Source organism: Calidris pugnax, unplaced genomic scaffold (assembly GCF_001431845.1).
Source record: "Calidris pugnax isolate Ruff unplaced genomic scaffold, ASM143184v1 scaffold421, whole genome shotgun sequence".
Taxonomy (NCBI): Eukaryota; Metazoa; Chordata; class Aves; order Charadriiformes; family Scolopacidae; genus Calidris; species Calidris pugnax.
In genome coordinates, this window is record NW_015091166.1 from 305962 (window position 1) to 324785 (window position 18824).

At 60.9% G+C, this 18824-nt stretch overlaps 1 protein-coding gene across 1 annotated transcript in view; it reads left to right on the forward strand.

The window, feature by feature from the left end:
• Nucleotides 1–18824, forward strand: part of LRP1 (LDL receptor related protein 1) — a 116789-nt gene that overhangs the window by 90293 nt on the left and 7672 nt on the right. The window contains exons 56-85 of the mRNA XM_014959362.1: nucleotides 68–255; nucleotides 1716–1899; nucleotides 2097–2182; nucleotides 2946–3065; nucleotides 3439–3626; nucleotides 3770–3975; nucleotides 4196–4384; nucleotides 4569–4717; nucleotides 5141–5234; nucleotides 5471–5587; nucleotides 5668–5787; nucleotides 6449–6571; nucleotides 6912–7037; nucleotides 7288–7404; nucleotides 9220–9326; nucleotides 9527–9659; nucleotides 11075–11194; nucleotides 11668–11790; nucleotides 12055–12198; nucleotides 12295–12429; nucleotides 13172–13291; nucleotides 13548–13819; nucleotides 13916–14094; nucleotides 14366–14472; nucleotides 14657–14773; nucleotides 15110–15286; nucleotides 15679–15819; nucleotides 15926–16099; nucleotides 16697–16858; nucleotides 17342–17516. Of these exons, the coding sequence (XP_014814848.1) occupies nucleotides 68–255; nucleotides 1716–1899; nucleotides 2097–2182; nucleotides 2946–3065; nucleotides 3439–3626; nucleotides 3770–3975; nucleotides 4196–4384; nucleotides 4569–4717; nucleotides 5141–5234; nucleotides 5471–5587; nucleotides 5668–5787; nucleotides 6449–6571; nucleotides 6912–7037; nucleotides 7288–7404; nucleotides 9220–9326; nucleotides 9527–9659; nucleotides 11075–11194; nucleotides 11668–11790; nucleotides 12055–12198; nucleotides 12295–12429; nucleotides 13172–13291; nucleotides 13548–13819; nucleotides 13916–14094; nucleotides 14366–14472; nucleotides 14657–14773; nucleotides 15110–15286; nucleotides 15679–15819; nucleotides 15926–16099; nucleotides 16697–16858; nucleotides 17342–17516 (4393 nt within the window). The remainder of the gene's footprint in view (nucleotides 1–67; nucleotides 256–1715; nucleotides 1900–2096; nucleotides 2183–2945; nucleotides 3066–3438; nucleotides 3627–3769; nucleotides 3976–4195; nucleotides 4385–4568; nucleotides 4718–5140; nucleotides 5235–5470; nucleotides 5588–5667; nucleotides 5788–6448; nucleotides 6572–6911; nucleotides 7038–7287; nucleotides 7405–9219; nucleotides 9327–9526; nucleotides 9660–11074; nucleotides 11195–11667; nucleotides 11791–12054; nucleotides 12199–12294; nucleotides 12430–13171; nucleotides 13292–13547; nucleotides 13820–13915; nucleotides 14095–14365; nucleotides 14473–14656; nucleotides 14774–15109; nucleotides 15287–15678; nucleotides 15820–15925; nucleotides 16100–16696; nucleotides 16859–17341; nucleotides 17517–18824) is intronic.

Here is an 18824-nt window from a genome sequence, read left to right on the forward strand (position 1 = left end):
GGGGCCACGGGGCCACGGGGGGGCTGCCCGGTTCCTCGCGCTGACCCCCCCCTCTCCTCCCGTGCAGAGAACAAGTGCAACGACTCCTTCTTCCTCTGCAAGAACGGGAAGTGCATCCCGGAGGCCTTGCTCTGCGACAACAACAACGACTGCGCCGACGGCTCCGACGAGCTCAACTGCTTCATCAACGAGTGTCTCAACAAGAAGCTGAGTGGGTGCTCCCAGGAGTGCGAGGACCTCAAGATCGGATACAAGGTAGGGGTCCTGCGGGCCGGGAGGGTCAGCAGGAGGGATGCTCTCCTCCTCTTCCTCCTCTGTGGATGTTGTTTATCTGGACTTCAGCAAAGCCTTTGATACAGTCTCCCACAGTATCCTCCTGGAGAAACTGGCTGCCCGTGGCTTGGATGGGAATACCCTCTGCTGGGTTAAAAACTGTTCTGGAGGGACGGACCCAGAGAGTGGTGGGGAATGGAGTTAAATCCAGCTGGCGTCCAGTCACGAGTGGTGTCCCACAGGGCTCGGTACTGGGGCCAGTTCTCTTTAACATCTTTATCAATGATCTGGACGAGGGGATCGAGTGCACCCTCAGTCAGTTCGCAGACGACACCAAGCTGGGTGGGAGTGTCGACCTGCTGGAGGGTAGAGAGGTGCTGCAGAGAGATCTGGACAGGCTGGATCGATGGGCTGAGACCAATGGGATGAGGTTCAACAAGGCCAAGTGCCAGGTCCTGCACTTCGGTCACAACAACCCCAGGCAGCGCTACAGGCTGGGGGCAGAGTGGCTGGAGCTGCCGGGCAGAAAAGGACCTGGGGGTGTTGGTTGACAGTCGGCTGAAGATGAGCCAGCAGTGTGCCCAGGTGGCCAAGAAAGCCACCAGCATCCTGGCCTGTGTCAGGAACAGCGTGGGGAGTAGGGCCCGAGAGGTGATTGTCCCCCTGTACTGGGCACTGGTGAGGCCTCACCTTGAGTACTGTGTCCAGTTTTGGGCCCCCTACCATAAAAAAGACATTGAGGTGCTGGAGTGGGTCCAGAGAAGGGCGACAAAGATGGTGAGGGGTCTGGAGAATAAGTCTGATGAGGAGAGGCTGAGGGAGCTGGGGGTGTTCAGCCTGGAGAAGAGGAGGCTGAGGGGAGACCTTATTGCTCTCTCCAACTCCCTGAAAGGAGGGGGTAGAGAGGTGGGGGTCGGTCTCTTTTCTCAAGTCCCAGGCGACAGGACGAGAGGAAATGGCCTCAAGTTGCACCAGGGGAGGTTCAGGCTGGATATTAGGAAAAATTTTTTCCCTGAAAGGGTTCTCAGCCCTTGGAATGGGCTGCCCAGGGAGGGGGTTGAGGCCCCATCCCTGGAGGTGTTCAAAAGCCGGGTTGATGTGGTGCTGGGAGGTCTGGTTTAGTGATGATGCTCCTTGTTTGTTGTGCGGGTGACTATTTTTGTCAAAATGAGGTTGATGGTTGGACAAGATGATCTTGAAGGTCCCTTCCAACCTAGAAGATTCTGTGATTCTGTGATTCTCTTAGCGGGAGGGTCGCTCCTGTCCTGTGCCAGCTGGGCAAGGGCTCCGCACGCGGGCACTTTTGGCCTGTTCTTGCACGTGCTGCCCTTGTGTCTGGCAGCTCTCCGTGCCTGAGCCCGCTTGTCCCGTGGTGATGCCTGTCACGTCCCAGCGTGTGCAGGCCCTGGCCGTGTCTAACAGCTCCCCGTTGCCTCCTGCAGTGTAGATGCCGTCCCGGGTTCCGGCTGAAGGACGATGGGAAGACGTGCATTGACATCGACGAGTGCTCCACCACCTACCCCTGCAGCCAGAAGTGCATCAACACTCTGGGGAGCTACAAGTGCCTCTGCATAGAGGGCTACAAGCTCAAACCTGACAACCCCACCAGCTGTAAAGCTGTCACAGGTGAGAGCCAAGAGGCGGACTCAGAGGTGGGGAGGCTCTTCTGGTGACCGTGGGGATGCTGCTGGCCTTGGAGTCGGTCACGGTGCTCCACAAAGTGAAGGAGCTGCCCCTGACTGGGAGACTGTGGGGCTGGGAGGGCAGCAGGTCCGCAGGGGATCTGCCCGCATCCTCATACCTCTTCTGGTTTCCCTCTCCAGATGAAGAGCCCTTCCTCATCTTTGCCAACCGGTACTACCTGAGGAAGCTCAACCTGGATGGCTCCAACTACACGCTGCTCAAGCAGGTGCGGGAGGAGCAGGAGGGGGCACCGGCCCCACGTGGCTGGGGTTTTGGGGCTGGAGAGGGGTCCTGCAGGACAGGAGGGTTCGGGCTCTCGGCTTCCCGGAGAAGAGGAGGCTGAGGGGATACCTGAAAGGAGGTTGTAGAGAGGCAGGGGTTGGCCTCTTCTCCCAAAGGACGAACGACAAGACCAGAGGAAATGGTCTGAAGTTGGGGCAGGGGAGATTTAGATGAGATGTTAGAAAGAACTACTTTCCTGAGAGAGTGGTCAGGCCCTGGAACAGCCTGCCCAGGGAGGTGGTGGAGTCACCATCCCTGGAGGGATTTAAGAAACATATAGACATGGCTCTTCAGGGCATGCTCTAGTGCCCAAGGTTATTGGTTTATGGTGAGGTGTTGAGTGTGGGGTTTAGTTGGTGGGTGCAGTGTTTTTGGTGGGCGTTTGGTGTGGTGTGTTTTGTATTTGTTTGGTGTGTTTTTGGTTTTGTTTTGGTTTTTTTTTTTTGTGGTTGGACTCGATGATCTCAGAGGTCCCTTCCAACCACTAAGATTCTGTGATTCTGTGATTCCCAGTCAGATGGTAGATCCTGTATAAACAGCCCTCACTATGAGCATCCAGGGGCTGCACAACAATTCCCTGTAGGTGCTTTTAACTTCTCAGCTGCAGGGACGGCGAGTTGAGGCTGGGGGTCACCGCTCTTCGTGAAGCCCCTGTGACCCTGTGCCAGCAAAGTGAGGCCGTTTCAACCCTTCTCCCTTTCTCCCAGGGGCTGAACAACGCGGTGGCTCTGGATTTCGACTATCGGGAGCAGATGATCTACTGGACAGATGTCACCACGCAGGGCAGCATGATCCGCCGCATGCACATCAACGGGAGCAACGTTCAGGTGGGGCCTGGGGCACCCCCGGTCCCAGCAGTGGGTCTGAGCCCACCCCCTGCCCAGAGAGGCTGCCTGAAGGGGCCCAGACTGGCACCAGGGCCACCGGGCAACTGGGCACAAGCCCTGTTGTGGGGTCACCACAGGACCCAGGTTGTTAGAGGGATGTTTTGCAGCACCATCCTGGTCAGAGGTGGGCTCCACGCTGTGCCCAAGCAGGGGGCAAGGAGGGCTGGGGGGAGAGGAGTGGGGAAAAGGAGAGGGGCAGGGCCATCTGCCGGGGCGATGCGCCGGGGAAAGGGGGGATGTTGTCATCTCTGAGGGACACGGCAGGATACGGTTCTCCCCGTCCAGCCCAAACATCTCTGTTTTCTCCCAACAGGTTCTTCACCGCACTGGCCTCAGCAACCCTGATGGGCTGGCAGTGGACTGGGTGGGGGGCAACCTCTACTGGTGCGACAAAGGTCGGGACACCATCGAAGTGTCAAAGCTCAACGGTGCCTACCGCACCGTGCTGGTCAACTCGGGCCTGCGTGAGCCCCGGGCACTGGTGGTGGACGTGCAGAATGGGTGAGAGCCTGAGGGACCCGGGCCTTCCCCTTGGCACAGAGAAGGGGCTGGTGGCCCCCCTTACCATCGTTTAGCCTCACAGTGGGCAGAGCTGCTGGGGCTTGGGCCGGACTCAGCCTCCTGTTCTCCTGTTTCATGCCCAGTTACCTCTACTGGACGGACTGGGGGGACCACTCCCTCATCGGGAAGATTGGCATGGATGGCACCAACCGCAGCGTCATCGTTGACACCAAGATAACGTGGCCCAATGGACTCACCCTCGATTACATCAACAGCAGGATCTACTGGGCCGACGCGAGGGAGGACTACATCGAGTTCGCCAGCCTGGACGGCTCCAACCGGCACACGGGTGAGGGCACCGGGGCTTTCGGGGCGCCCCCAGGCCTTTGTGGGGTGCCTTGGGATCGGTCATGGGATCAGGAGCCAGGGCTGGGAATGGTCCCCAGGTCCAGCAGCTCCTCTCTGCCTCCCACCTCCCCAGGGGAGGAGATCTGTCCCTGGAGAAGGGCTGCGCTGTGGGAGGGTGTCGTGGGGCAGCCCCCGGCTGAGCCGCCCGCTCCCCCTTGCAGTGCTGAGCCAGGACATCCCGCACATCTTTGCGCTCACCCTCTTCGAGGATTTCATTTACTGGACCGACTGGGAGACCAAGTCCATCAACAGGGCCCACAAGACGACGGGAGCCAACAAGACCCTGCTGATCAGCACCCTCCACCGCCCCATGGACATCCACATCTACCACCCCTACCGCCAGCCCGACGGTGAGCCGTGGGGACAAGGGGATGGGGTGGCCCCGGTGCTGCCGAGCAGCCCTGGGCAGGAATTTGGGGCTGGGCACAACGGGGGGTGCCCTCTGAGAAGGGTCTTGCAACTTGGGGGCTCACGTGCTACCCTGAGGGTCTCCCTCCTTGGTCTGACTCGGGGTTGTCTCCCTGCTCTCCCCAGTTCCCAACCATCCCTGCAAGACCAACAACGCCGGGTGCAGCAACCTCTGCCTCCTCTCGCCGGGCGGGGGGCACAAATGTGCTTGTCCCACCAACTTCTACTTGGGCAGCGATGGCAAAACCTGCGTTTCCAACTGCACAGCCAGCCAGGTACCAGCCTGGGGCCATCCCTCCTGCTGTGATCGAGTGCCTGGGCTCTTCTGCCTGTCCTTCCTGCCCTGGTTCCACCAGGTCCTGGTTCCACCAGGTCCCGGCTCCTCTGGTTGTGCCGGTGCCCGCGCTGTGTCTGGGTGCTGGTGTGTGTGGGCAACACCTCCCTCCTGTGGCACTTGCCAGCCCGTACAGACTGCAGCCGTTTTCGGGGGCCCAGGGGAGCCAGAGACCTTCATCTCTGGAAGGATCTCATCTTCTGTTCCTCTCCCTCCCTCAAAGCCCAGAAGCTGTGTGGGGTGGGATCGGGACACAGGAGCGGGGAGGGACATCACAGAGATCCCTGCCCTTGGCCTGGCTCCTTGCCCCTCTGGGGTCTTCCCTCCCTCTTCTGAGCTCACAAAGCTCATCTCTCTCTCGCAGTTTGTCTGCAAGAATGACAAGTGCATCCCTTTCTGGTGGAAATGCGACACGGAGGACGACTGCGGGGACCGTTCGGACGAGCCGGAGGATTGCCGTGAGTGCCGTGTGGGGCTGACTGCACCCCACTGTGTCCCCGTGCCCCCGCTGTGCTGCCCGGCTCTTCCCAGCCCCACAGCATCTCTGTCACCAGAGCAGAGCTCTTCCAGGGCCTGGGGCTGGGCGGTGGGTGCTTGGTCCCTGCTGAGGACCCCAGAGAAGAAAGAAGGAGGTTAAGGTTTGCCCTGAAAACGTTCCCCCAGAGCAAACGTTCCCCCCTGTCTCGCCCCACAGCTGAGTTCAAATGCAGGCCGGGCCAGTTCCAGTGCTCCACTGGGATCTGCACCAACCCAGCCTTCATCTGCGACGGAGACAACGACTGCCAGGACAACTCGGATGAAGCCAACTGCGGTAGGTTGTTCCCCCCTCCCCTTGTGACCCTCAAAACCCAGCAAAGCTGCAGCTTCTGACCCTGCCTCCTCCCTTCCCAGACATCCACGTCTGCCTGCCCAGCCAGTTCAAATGCACCAACACCAACCGTTGCATTCCTGGCATTTTCCGCTGCAACGGGCAGGACAACTGTGGTGATGGAGAGGATGAGAAGGACTGTCGTAAGTGGGGGGCTGAGGAGCCTGTTGGGGACGGGGAGCGGGCAGGGTTCGGGTGAGGAGTTCGTGTCTTTGGCTTTTCCATGGGCTGGAAAAGCTTCTGGGTGCTCCTGCCCCCGGGCACTGGGCTGTCTCTTCGTGGAGCCCCTGTCCACCGTCACCCTGCTGCCCCTACAGACACTTCTGTTTCCTACTGGGGATGAAATCCTTAAATCCCCCGCAGTGGCAAGTTCAATATTTGCTCTGGATTTGCACTGAGTCTGTTGCGCAGCTGAAGGACCCTGTGGCTTCTGCCCTGGCTCCCTGCAGCTGGTCAAGTCTTCTGTGGCCACCACAGGGCTTCCTCTCCTCTCCTCTCCTCTCCTCTCCTCTCCTCTCCTCCTTCCTCTCCTCTCCTCCTTCCTCTCCTCTCCTCCTTCCTCTCCTCTCCTCCTTCCTCTCCTCTCCTCCTTCCTCTCCTCTCCCCCTTCCTCTCCTCTCCCCCTTCCTCTCCTCTCCCCCTTCCTCTCACACATGTGGTCACCAAGTGTGGCCAGAAACCCGTTGTGATGCCCAGAGCATCCCCACCTCTCTCTGCTCTGCGGGGAGCGTTTTGCAGTGGGGTGGGCTGCCAGACCCCCTCCTGCCCCACTGCCTCTGCTGACCCTGCCTCTCCCTCCTGCAGCGGAGGTGACTTGTGCCCCCAACCAGTTCCAGTGTGCCATCACCAAGCGCTGCATCCCCCGCGTCTGGGTGTGCGACCGCGACAACGACTGCGTGGATGGCTCCGACGAACCTGCCAACTGCAGTAAGAAGCCTGTGCAGGGACTGGGGGGGGAGGTGGGTCTGGCCACACCAAAATTTGGGGCTCTGGTCAGGGCTGTGTGTCTGTGGGATGGTGGATCCCCTGCTCGGTCCCTGCGGGCAGCGGGTGGTGGTGGATCTGTCCTGCTGAGATACTCCTCTCTCTGACTTCTCCCCCAAAGCTTGAAACGGGGGATCTTCCCTCTCCGTTCCGAGCCGGGGTGCTGCAATCAGCTCCAGGCTGCTGGCACAAGCTGTTCATCAGCCCTGCAGGGAAAGAGATGTGCCTGCCCGATGCTAACCCCCCCTCCCCATGTCTGTCCCTGTCCCCTTGTCCCTGCCAGCACAAATGACCTGTGGTGTGGACGAGTTCCGCTGCAAGGACTCGGGGCGGTGCATCCCAGCCCGCTGGAAGTGCGACGGGGAGGACGATTGCGGGGACGGGTCGGACGAGCCCAAGGAGGAATGCGGTGAGCAGGGACTGGGGGGACAAGTCCCGAGGGAAAATCTTGCACCCCCCACCCTTCCCTGAGGGTCAGGCTGCCCTGGCGCTGCTGGTCCCCTCCACCTCCCTGTGGCGCTTGGGGTTGGGGGACGTTTTAGCTGCTCCTTTTCCAAACTGTGTGGACTCTGCCCACCCCGGGCCACCGCCGTCCCTCCCCTTGTTCGGGGACAATGCTGATGCCTGTCCCTGCCTTGTCCCTGCCTTGTCCCTCCCAGACGAACGCACCTGCGAGCCCTACCAGTTCCGCTGCAAGAACAACCGCTGCGTGCCGGGTCGCTGGCAGTGCGACTACGACAACGACTGCGGGGACAACTCGGATGAGGAGAGCTGCAGTACGTGCTGCCTTCCAGTCTTTGCCATCCCGGGAGCCAGCTGCACGGTGGAGAGGGGCTCAGGTCCCCCCCCTGGGTCCTGCTGGCTGTCAGTGTCCCCCAGCTACGAGGGCTGATGGCCGGGGAGCTTCTTCTCCCCGTGGACAGAACGTGCCTGACCCCAGGGCTCTGGCTGGTGGGGTCCTGCAGCCCCTCCAGGGCTTGGCTTCAGGCTGTTCTGAGGAGGGGTCCCAAGTGGGAGAGGTAAAAGGGAGGAGGTGACCCCAGTGCCCTCCCCAGCAGGGCCCTGTGTGGCTACACTCACCCGTGGGGATCACGGGGGCCTCATCCCACTTGTGGGCACCTGCAGTGGAGTGGGTTTTGCTTCCGAGCATCACCCCATGGTTTGCCCCCAGCCTGGGGGGAAGCAGCAGCAGCCTCTGGAAGGGTTTGGCTGGGGAGGGCAGCGGAGACACGCTGAAGCTTTGGGAGAGGGGAGTTGTGGAGCCACCTGAACCTGGGTCACAAAGCTGGACCGGGACCAGCGCGTGGGAAGGCGGCTGGTCCCCAGAAGCCATGGCAGACAATCAAATTGCTGCCCCTTAATGAGTTACCGCTCGTTAGTGGAGCTGTGCCAGCACCTGCCCCGCTCAGCAGCAGAGGATGGTGACCGTCCACAGTTCTTGGGGCTCTGCTGGAGGCAGGAGCCTGGTCCTGTCCCTCCAGAGGGGACCTGGCTGCCCATGGGACGGCACCGGGGTCTGCTGCCACCTGGGCCCAGGCAGAGCCAGACCCTCTTCCCACCCTGCAGTGCCCACCCCGGGTCCCTCTGTCTCCCTCCAGCTCTCTAGGGTGCAACGTTTTGGTTTTTTTTTTTTTTCCTTTTTTGTTGTTTTTCACGTCGTGTTTTTGAGTTTGTGCCATTTCACTTCATCTTATGTTTTTCTCCATTTTCACACTGTCGTTATGGGGCGCTCAGAGGTAGGTTCTTGCCAAAATCTTTTAATTCCATGTACAGTTTCTCTAAGATAAACGAAGGCAATGAATTCCAGGTGAGGGCAGAGGGGTCGGGTCTGGACAACCCTGAGCAGATTTACTGAGCGGCGGCACCAGCGTCTCCCTCCACCGGAGCCGCAGTCGGGGAGGGTCTGACCCCGCTGCCTCCGCTGCCAGGGCCCGTGCATGGCTCCAAATCTGTCCCCACCTTGACCCTTCCTGCTCCAGCTGGACCCCCCCTTGCCCCTCTCTTCCCACCCCGTCCTGTCGGCTTCTGCCCCCCGACACTGCCCCCGGGGCGATGGGGAGGGGAAGGGTCCCGGTGCCCTCCTCCTGCAGGTGGATTTGGCACAATTGGTGCTGGTGCCAGCCCAGCGGGTGCGTTGGGCTGCTGGGGGGGCTGTCCCCATGCCCTGCGAGGGGAGGAGGGGGTGAGCTGCCTCTGCCAGACCTGGCCAGGGCACCGCTGCCTCTCCTCCTGCCGGAGCTGCTGGTGGGGCAGTGGGGAGCCGTGGGGCCTTTGGAGAAGAACAGCCTGGGGGACGTGTGCTGGGGGAAGCTGCCAGAAGCGAGTCTGTCTGTCCGTGGTACCCCCAAAAAACCCCAATTCCTTGCAGGGAGCTGGGAGCCCTGGAGTGGGATGAGAAGGGGGCTTGGGAGGTGGTCTCAGCTGGCAGTTCCCTGGCTCTGCTTGCACCCCACGCTGTCCCCAGTGCCACTGGACGTGTCTGTGTCAGCCGGTGTCCCCCCCCCAAACCGGGTGTTGGGTAGAGAGCCTTCTGCCCTGGCAGCCCTGCCCTGGCAGCCCGCGGTCCTGACGCCGCTCCCTTCTGTCCCCAGCGCCCCGGCCCTGCTCCGAGAGCGAGTTCTCCTGCGCCAACGGCCGCTGCATCGCCGGCAGGTGGAAGTGTGATGGGGACCACGACTGCGCGGATGGCTCTGACGAGGTACAGCCCCCAGGGCAGAGGCTCCTCTGCCAGTGCCTTCGCCCTGCCCGCGTGTGGGATGGGGCCACGTGCCACGGCCGGGGGTCCCCCACCACTGAGGGAGGCTTAGAGCCTGCTCCTGGGTACAGACAGGGGACGGGGGAGGCTGTCACTGCTGGGTCTGTCCCTGCTGAGCGCTGTCCCTCGCCCTCCCCCTGCAGAAGGACTGCACGCCACGCTGCGAGTTCGACCAGTTCCAGTGCAAGAACGGGCACTGCATCCCCATGCGCTGGCGCTGCGACGCCGACGCGGACTGCATGGACGGCACCGACGAGGAGAACTGCGGCACTGGGGGTAACGGCAGCGCCTCGGGGCTGGGTTGTCACTGAATTATTTTTTTTTTAGAGTTGGAAGGGACCATAGAGACCATCTAGTCCAACTCCCCTGCTGAAGCAGGATTGCCCAGAGCTTGTCAGAGCACGTTACTCAGGAGCACCCAGGCGGGTCTTGGAAATCTCCAAGGAAGGGGACTCCACACCCTCCCTGGGCAGCCTCTTCCAGGGCTCTGTCACCCTCACCGTGAAGAAGTTTCTCCTCATATTTGAGTGGAACCTCTTCTGGTCCAACTTGTGCCCGTTGCCCCTCGTCCTCTCACTGGGAACCACTGAAAAGAGTCTGGTTCTCTCCTCCTTCAACCCTCCCTTGAGATACTTGTAGGCATTGAGAAGGTCTCCCCTCAGCCTTCTCTTCTCCAGCCTAAAGAGTCCCAGCTCTCTCAGTCTCTCCTCATCAGGGAGATGCTCCAATCCTTGAATCATCTTTGTTGCCCTTCGCTGGACTCTTTCTAGTAGTTCCCTGTCCCTCTTGAACTGGGGAGCCCAGAACTGGACACAGTACTCCAGTTGTGGCCTCACCAGTGCAGAGTAGAGGGGGAGAATGACTTCCCTTGACCTGCTGGCTACACTCTTCCCTATACAACCCAAGATACCATTGGCCTTCCTGGCCGCAAGAGCACACTGTTTACTCATTGTCATTTTACTGTCCACCAGGACCCCTAGATCTTTCTCTTCAGTAGTTGCCTCTAGCAGGTCCACCCCTAACCTATACTGGTACCTGACATTTTTCTTCCCCAGGTGCAGGACCCTACACTTTTCCCTGTTGAACCTCATGAGGTTCTTCCTTGCCCAGCCCTCCAGCCTGTCCAGGTCACCCTGGATGGCAGCACAGCCCTCCGGGGTGTCAGCCACCCCTCCCAGTTTGGTATCATCAGCAAACTTGCTGAGGATACACTCTGTCCCCTCCTCCAGGTCACTGATGAATATATTAAACAGCACGGGTCCAAGTATTGACCCCTGGGGGACTCCACTGGTTACAGGCTTCCAACTTGAACCTGCTCCATTAATCATTACCCTTTGAGTCCTGCCCCACAGCCAGTTCTCAATCCACCTCACTGTCCCCTCATCCAGCCCATCCTGCCTCAGTTTCCCAATGAGGATGTTATGGGAGACAGTGTCAAAAGCCTTGCTGAAGTCAAGGTAGATGACATCTGCTGTCCTCCCCCTCATGTCTCCTGTGTCCCCGCTGCGGGTGGGAGCCCTGAGCGTGTGTCAGCACCGCTCTGCTCAGCCACAGGGCGTGCAGGGACACGTTATCCCAGCCCTGGAGAGCCCCCCAGCGATGCTGGAAATTGGAGTTGTGGCCGCAGAGCGGCGTTTTGGCAGCCAGGCAGCCCCGGCTGACATGTCTCCTCCTGCCCCGCGCTGTCGCAGTTCGCACGTGTCCCCTGGACGAGTTCCAGTGCAACAACACCCTGTGCAAGCCCCTGGCCTGGAAGTGCGACGGGGAGGACGACTGCGGGGATAATTCGGATGAAAACCCGGAGGAGTGCTGTGAGTGACGCCGCGTTGTCTCTCCCCCGGCTCCCGGCACCCAGCCTGCCCCCCGGGTATCCACATGTCATGGGGGGGTGACAGTCCCTGTGGGTACCTGAGGGGGCTCTTGGGTGCCTCTGGTAGCTCAGCGTGCCCCTTCTAGATGGGTCCCCCTCGGGGGCGGCTGGTTGGGCCAAGGGGGCAGGGGGTGGCCCTGGTGGCAGAGGTGCCGAGCCGGTTGTGGGGCTGGCAGTGGGGAGCAGGGGGCCGGGTGGAAGAGGGCTGCCCCCCTCCTTGCAGCTGGGCCAGCGACCGGGCAATTGTCTTTTGCTTCAGTCTCTTTGCTTTAGTCTCCGGAGCCCGCTCGCCCTCCGTGGGACAGGCATCCCCAGAGAGCGGGCAGAGGCCGAGCAGCGGGTCGTGACACGTGTGACAGCCTGGCTATGGCGTCTCCTTTCACCGTCACCGTTTGTTTCTGTTTGCCGGTGCAGTGAAATTCCAGTGTCCCCCCAACAGACCGTTCCGCTGCAAGAACGACCGGGTATGTCTGTGGATCGGTCGACAGTGCGACGGCATCGACAACTGCGGAGACAACACGGATGAGAAGGACTGCGGTGAGTGGGGCCGCCCCTGGGCCCAGCCTGGACGGGGGGGGTGGGTCGCTGCCGCCCTGGGGCCGCTCCTCGCAGAGCCCTGGGTTCAACCTAGGTGTTGGGGGTTTCCTCTGCCCACTCTTTCTTCCCAAAACTGGGAGGAGGCGGGTGCAGGCGTCCCGGGTACCTGCCCGGTCCCTTCCTGCACCCTTCGCGGCTGGGGGGTCCCATGGGGTGGGTGCCCGGGGACACGGAGGGTCACAGCCGCTGCCCGTGCTCCCGCAGAGTCTCCCACAGCCAAACCCAAGAGTTGCAGCCAGGACAAGAACGAGTTCCTGTGCAAGAACAAGAAGTGCATCAGCGCCAACCTCCGCTGCAACTTCTTTGACGACTGCGGAGACGGCTCCGATGAGGAGTCCTGCTCCCACGGTGGGTGAGGGGGGTCAGAGGACCAGGAGGGGGGCACGAGGGTGGGCACCGGGGAAGCCGTAAAGGCACGAGCGCTGACGGCATGTCCCACCCCAGATCACAAGTCGTACGACTGCATGACCAACACCACCATGTGTGGAGACGAGGCCCAGTGCGTTCAGTCGCAGTCCACCTCCTACTGCACGTGTCGCAGGGGCTTCCAGAAGGTGCCGGAGAAGAATTCCTGCCAAGGTACATCCCACCACTGCCGGAGAGGCTGAGGGAACTGGGCATGTTTAGTTTGGAGAAGAGGAGGCTGAGAGGAGTCCTCATTGCCCTCTACAACTCCCTGAAAGGAGGTTGTAGAGAGGCGGGTGTTGGCCTCTTCTCCCAAAGGACGAACGACAAGACCAGAGGAAATGGTCTGAAGTTGGGGCAGGGGAGATTTAGATTAGATCTTAGAAAGACCTCCTTTACTGAGAGAGTGGTCAGGCCCTGGAACAGCCTGCCCAGGGAGGTGGTGGAGTCACCATCCCTGGAGGGATTGAAGAAACGTATAGACATGGCTCTTCAGGGCATGCTCTAGTGCCCAAGGTTATTGGTTTATGGTGAGGTGTTGAGTGTGGGGTTTAGGTGGTGGGTGCGGTGTTTTTGGTGGGCGTTTGGTGTGGTGTTTTTTGTTTTTTGGTTTTTTTTGGGTTTTTTTTTGTGGTTGGACTCGATGATCTCAGAGGTCCCTTCCAACCACTAAGATTCTGTGATTCTGTGAGGGCTCGGGGTTGGGCCATTGGGTTTACGCTTGGGTTTTGCCATGGAGAGGTGTTTTCACACCTGTGGAGCAGCTGGGGCATCAGAAATGGTGTTCTTGGGGCGCAAATGTGGGGAATGGGAAGAGACAGGGTCTCACACCATCCCCGAGAGAGGGGCCGGCCCTGCCCGTGTGCCTGGGGGCACCCTCCTGGGCTCCCCCTGACCCCCATCTCCTGCTGCCCAGACATCAACGAGTGCCTGCGCTTTGGGACCTGCTCCCAGCTCTGCAACAACACCAAGGGCTCCCACGTCTGCAGCTGCGCCAAGAACTTCATGAAAACGGACAACATGTGCAAGGCAGAAGGTCAGTGGGGAACGGGGACCCATGTGGACCCCGTGTGTGCCTGTGTCACCCTGCAGGACCCAATTGCTCTTCCCTCCCTCCTCCTCCTCCTCCCCTGCATCTCTGCCCACCCTTCCTTCTGGCACTGCCGCTGCCCTCACTCTGTCCTTCCCAAGGGGGTGCCAAGCTCCTGGCGACCCTGTCCCCTGCCCCACTGTGGAGCTGGGCTGACCCCCAACTCCCAGCCCAGCCCACGCCAACAGCTCCTCCTCTACAGGCTCCGAGCACCAAATCCTCTACATCGCGGACGACAACAAGATCAGGAGCATGTACCCCTTCAACCCCAACTCCGCCTACGAGCCGGCCTTCCAGGGTGATGAGAACGTGCGCATCGACGCCATGGACATCTACGTCAAGGGCAACAAGATCTACTGGACCAACTGGCACACGGGCAGGATCTCGTACCGGGAGCTGCCCGCCTCCTCCGCTGCCTCCACCGCCTCCAACCGCAACCGGCGCCAGATCGACGGCGGCGTCACCCACCTGAACGTGAGCCCTGTTGGCAGCAGGGTGGGTGGGAGGCACAGAGCCCCGGCTGCCGGTGTCCTCTGCCCTCACCTCGCCCCTGCTTTCTGCCCTTCACAGATCTCAGGGCTGAAGATGCCGCGGGGAATCGCCATCGACTGGGTCGCTGGGAACATCTACTGGACGGACTCGGGGCGGGATGTCATTGAGGTGGCCCAGATGAAAGGGGAGAATCGCAAGACGCTGATCTCGGGCATGATCGATGAGCCCCACGCCATCGTAGTCGACCCACTTAGGGGGTGAGAGACTTGAGCCCTTTCTCCCTTCCCTCTGCCCAGCTCCTGTCACCAACAAGCCCGTCCGTGGTGGAAGCTCCCCATGCCCCAGCACCATGCTCCGTGTCAGCTCCAGTTGTTGTGCCGTGGAGTCAGCCCTTGGGGCCACATCAGTGTCTCTAGGACACTGTGGGGAGAACACGGGAGGGTTTCTCCACCCACGGGGCATCGGACTGTCCTGCTCTTCCCCGTCCTTGCTCCCCTGCTGGGAATGACCTGCCCATGTCCTTCACAGGACTATGTACTGGTCAGACTGGGGCAATCACCCCAAGATTGAGACGGCCGCTATGGACGGGACACTGCGCGAGACCCTGGTGCAGGACAACATCCAGTGGCCAACAGGTGAACCAAGATGGGTGCCAGGAGGGGCACGGGGGGTGACGAAAGCCTCGAGAGGAGGGACGTACAACCTGCTAGGCCTGGGAGCTCTGAACCCCGTGGCAGGAGTGTGCAAGGGCCTCGTGGTCAGGAGGGGCTCAGGGTGGATTGGGGGGCCCGTACCTCACTGGGGTGTGTGTCCCTGCAGGCCTGGCCGTGGACTACCACAACGAGCGGCTCTACTGGGCCGATGCCAAGCTCTCCGTCATCGGCAGCATCCGCCTCAACGGCACCGACCCCGTGGTGGCCATTGACAACAAGAAAGGTGAGGAGCACCCGAGAGTGGCAGGGAGGAGGCCATGTCCCCAGGGTGGGATGGCGGCACAGCCCAGACCCCTGGCTCCTTGGGGCCCTCAGCCTTGGCCGCGCTGTGGGGCAGAGCCCAGCACGGAGCCAGGGATGCTCAGCACCGAGGGTGGGCTTTCCTCCTCCAATGCTCCACAGCAGGATCAGAGCCTCCCCCCCAACACCATCCCCCTCCAACAGGGTGGGAGGCCCTGCCCTTGAATCCATCCAAAAATCCCTGATGGACCCTGCCCGAGGCGGGGAGCAGCCAGCGGTGCCATCTCTGCCTGCACATGTCCCCTCTTCCTGTCCCCAGGGCTGAGCCATCCCTTCAGCATCGACATCTTTGAGGACTACATCTACGGGGTCACCTACATCAACAACCGCATCTTCAAGATCCACAAGTTTGGGCACAAGCCTGTCACCAACCTGACGTCTGGCCTCAACCACGCCACCGACGTCGTGCTCTACCACCAGTACAAGCAACCAGAGGGTGGGTGCTGGGCCTGGGACCCCCCCACCCTGCTCCTGGGGGGTCGGTGGGGTTTGCCCGCGGCCTAATCTCTGATGGGGGGGTGCCAGAGGGCGAGGGGAGGGTTTGGGCAGGAGGGAACTCAGCCACCCAGCTTTCCTGCCCAAAGTGGGGGGTGTCTGGATGGGCAGAGCTGGGGGTGGTTAATGGGGCAGGGGGTGGATTGGGGGGAGGCCGGCAGCAATGGGGAGCTGTCAGCTGGGGGCAACGTGGCATCAGGGGTCAGGCGTGGGGCTTGGGGATGTGGGGAATGTCCTAAAGCTGTTGGGGGGTCATCGTTTGCCTGAGGGCTGTGGGTTACCCTCCCATCCTCACCACCCCCCCCCACCTCATCCCCTCCCCTCTTGGTGCAGTGACCAACCCCTGCGACCGCAAGAAATGCGAGTGGCTCTGCCTGCTCAGTCCCAGCGGCCCCGTCTGCACCTGCCCCAACGGCAAACGCCTGGACAACGGCACCTGCGTGGTCATTCCCTCGCCCACCGTCTCCCCCGTGGGTAGGTGGTCTGCAGGAGGAGGAGGAGGAGGAAGGGGGGGGTCCCGCTCGGTGCGATCCCGCTCACCTCCCTCCTTCCTCCTCCCTCCTTCCTCCCTCCCTCCCAGTGCCCACCACCGACACCTGCGACCTGGTCTGCCTCAACGGCGGCAGCTGCTTCCTCAACGCCCGCAAACAGGCCAAGTGCCGCTGCCAACCCCGCTACAACGGGGACAAGTGCCAGATCGACCAGTGCTGGGACTACTGCCAAAACGGGGGCACCTGCGCCGCCTCCCCCTCGGGTGAGGCTGCTGGGGACAGGCCGGGGTGGGGGGGTCAGGGGCTTGGACAGCCGGAGGGCCAGGTGGGGAGCACGCTATGAGGAGAGGCTGAGGGAACTGGGCATGTTGAGTTTGGAGAAGAGGAGGCTGAGGGGAGACCTCATTGCCCTCTACAACTCCCTGAAAGGAGGGTGGAGAGAGGCGGGTGTTGGCCTCTTCTCCCAAAGGACGAACGACAAGACCAGAGGAAATGGTCTGAAGTTGGGGCAGGGGAGATTTAGATTAGATATTAGAAAGAACTACTTTACTGAGAGGGTGGTCAGGCACTGGACCAGCCTGCCCAGGGAGGTGGTGGAGTCACCATCCCTGGAGGGGTTTAAGAAACGTATAGACATGGCTCTTCAGGGCCTGCTCTAGTGCCCAAGGTTATTGGTTTAAGGTGAGGTGTTGAGTGTGGGGTTTAGTTGGTGGGTGCGGTGTTTGTATTTGTTTGGTGTGTTTTGGGGGGTTTTTTTGGGGTTTTTTTTTTGTGGTTGGACTCGATGATCTCAGAGGTCCCTTCCAACCAACTAAGATTCGGTGATTCTGTGATTCTGTGATAACGGCTCTGGTTCGCAGGGATGCCCACCTGCCGCTGCCCCACCGGCTTCACGGGCCCCCGGTGCAACCAGCAAGTGTGCACCGACTACTGCCTGAACAACGGCAGCTGCACCGTCAACCAGGGCAACCAGCCCAACTGCCGCTGCTTGCCCACCTTCATCGGCGACCGCTGCCAGTACCGTGAGTGCTGCCCGCCCGCGGCGAGGGGGGACGGGGACGGTCGGGGTGCTGCGTCCCCCCGCTTCTGGCGGACGCTCTTTGGGGACCTCTGGGGACAGTCGGGGTGCTGGGTCCCCCCACTTCTGGGGGATGCCCTTTGGGGACCTCTGGGGACAGTCAGGCTGCCAGGTCCCCCCGCTCTGGGGGATGCTCTTTGGGGACCTCTGGGGACAGTCAGGCTGCCAGGTCCCCCCACTTCTGGGGGATGCTCTTTGGGGACCTCTGGGGACAGTCGGGGTGCTGGGTCCCCCCACTTCTGGGGGATGCTCTTTGGGGACCTCTGGGGACAGCCCCTGAGAGGTTGGACTCCCAGACCCCCTGTTCTGGGGGACGCTCTCTGGGGAGCTGGGGTGTTTTGGTGCTCTGTGGGGGAGCGGGGCCATGGACAGCCCTGCAGGGGGGTCGGCGTGGGGCTGCCCACCCTGACCCCCCCGTCCCCCTCAGGGCAGTGCTTCGACTACTGTGAGAACGACGGCGTGTGCCAGATGACGGCCAGCGGGGCCAAGCAGTGCCGGTGCCCTCCGCAGTTCGAGGGCACCCAGTGCCAGGACAACAAGTGCTCCCGGTGCCAGGAGGGCAAGTGCAGCATCAACAAGCAGAGCGGAGAAGTCTCCTGCATGTAGGTGCCAGGGACATAGGATCATAGAATGGTCCAGGTTGGAAGAGACCCTTGGGATCATTGAGTCCAACCATCTCCCCTACTCTACCAAGTCCTCCCCTACACCATGTCCCTCAGCACTGCATCTAAACGGCCCTTCAACACAGCCAGGGATGGGGACTCCACCCCCTCCCTGGGCAGCCTCTTCCAACGCCCGACCACTCTTTGGGTGAAAAATTCCTTCCTAATGTTCAATCTAAACCTCCCCTGTTGGAGCTTGAAGCCATTCCCTCTCCTTCTGTCACTAATTCATAGAATCATAGAATGGTTTGGGTTGGAAGGGACCTTAAAGATCATCTAGTTCCAACCCCCCTGCCATGGGCAGGGACACCTCCCACTAGACCAGGTTGCTCAAATAGCCATCCAGCCTGGCCTTGAACACCTCCAGTGATGGGGCATCCACGACCTCCCTGGGCAACCTGTTCCAGTGCCTCACCACCCTCACTGTAAAGAATTTCTTCCTAGTATCTAACCTAAATCTCCCTGGGAGAAGAGACCAGCACCAACCTCTCTACAGTGTCCTTTCCAGTAGTTGTAGAGGGTGATGAGGTCTCCCCTCCGCCTCCTCTTCCTCACACTAAACAGTCCCAGCTCTTTCAATCACTCTTCATAAGATTTTATTCTCCAGCCCCCTCACCAGCTTCGTTGCCCTCCTCTGCACTCGCTCCAGCACCTCCAGATCTCTCTTGGATTGAGGTGCCCAAAACTGGACACAACACTCCAGGTGTGGCCTCCCCAGTGCTGAGCACAGGGGCACAATCACCTCCCTACTTCTGCTGCTCACACTATTTTTGATACAAGCCAGGATGCCATTGGCTTTCTTGCCCCCCTGGGCACACTGTGGCTCATATTCAGCCCTTTGGCAACTCGAACCCCCAGGTCTCTTTCCTCCAGGCAGCTCCAGCCACACTTCCCCCAGCCTGTAGCGCTGCAGGGGGTTGGTGTGGCCCACATGGAGCTCAAGGGAGGAAGGAGGGGATGGTGAGCAAAAGGACCCAAAAAACCCACCGGTGTCCCTGTGGCCTGGTCGCTGGGGATCAGCCACAGATGGGAGATGCCAGATTCAGGGCAGCAATGGGAGGAGGTGATAGAGGTGTCTCTCCCCAAGCCCATCCTGTGGCTGGGGGCAGAGTGGCTGGAGAGCTGCTGGGCAGAAAAGGACCTGGGGGTGTTGGTCGACTGTCGGCTGAACATGAGCCAGCAGTGTGCCCAGGCGGCCAAGAAAGCCAACAGCATCCTGGCCTGTATCAGGAACAGTGTGGTGAGTAG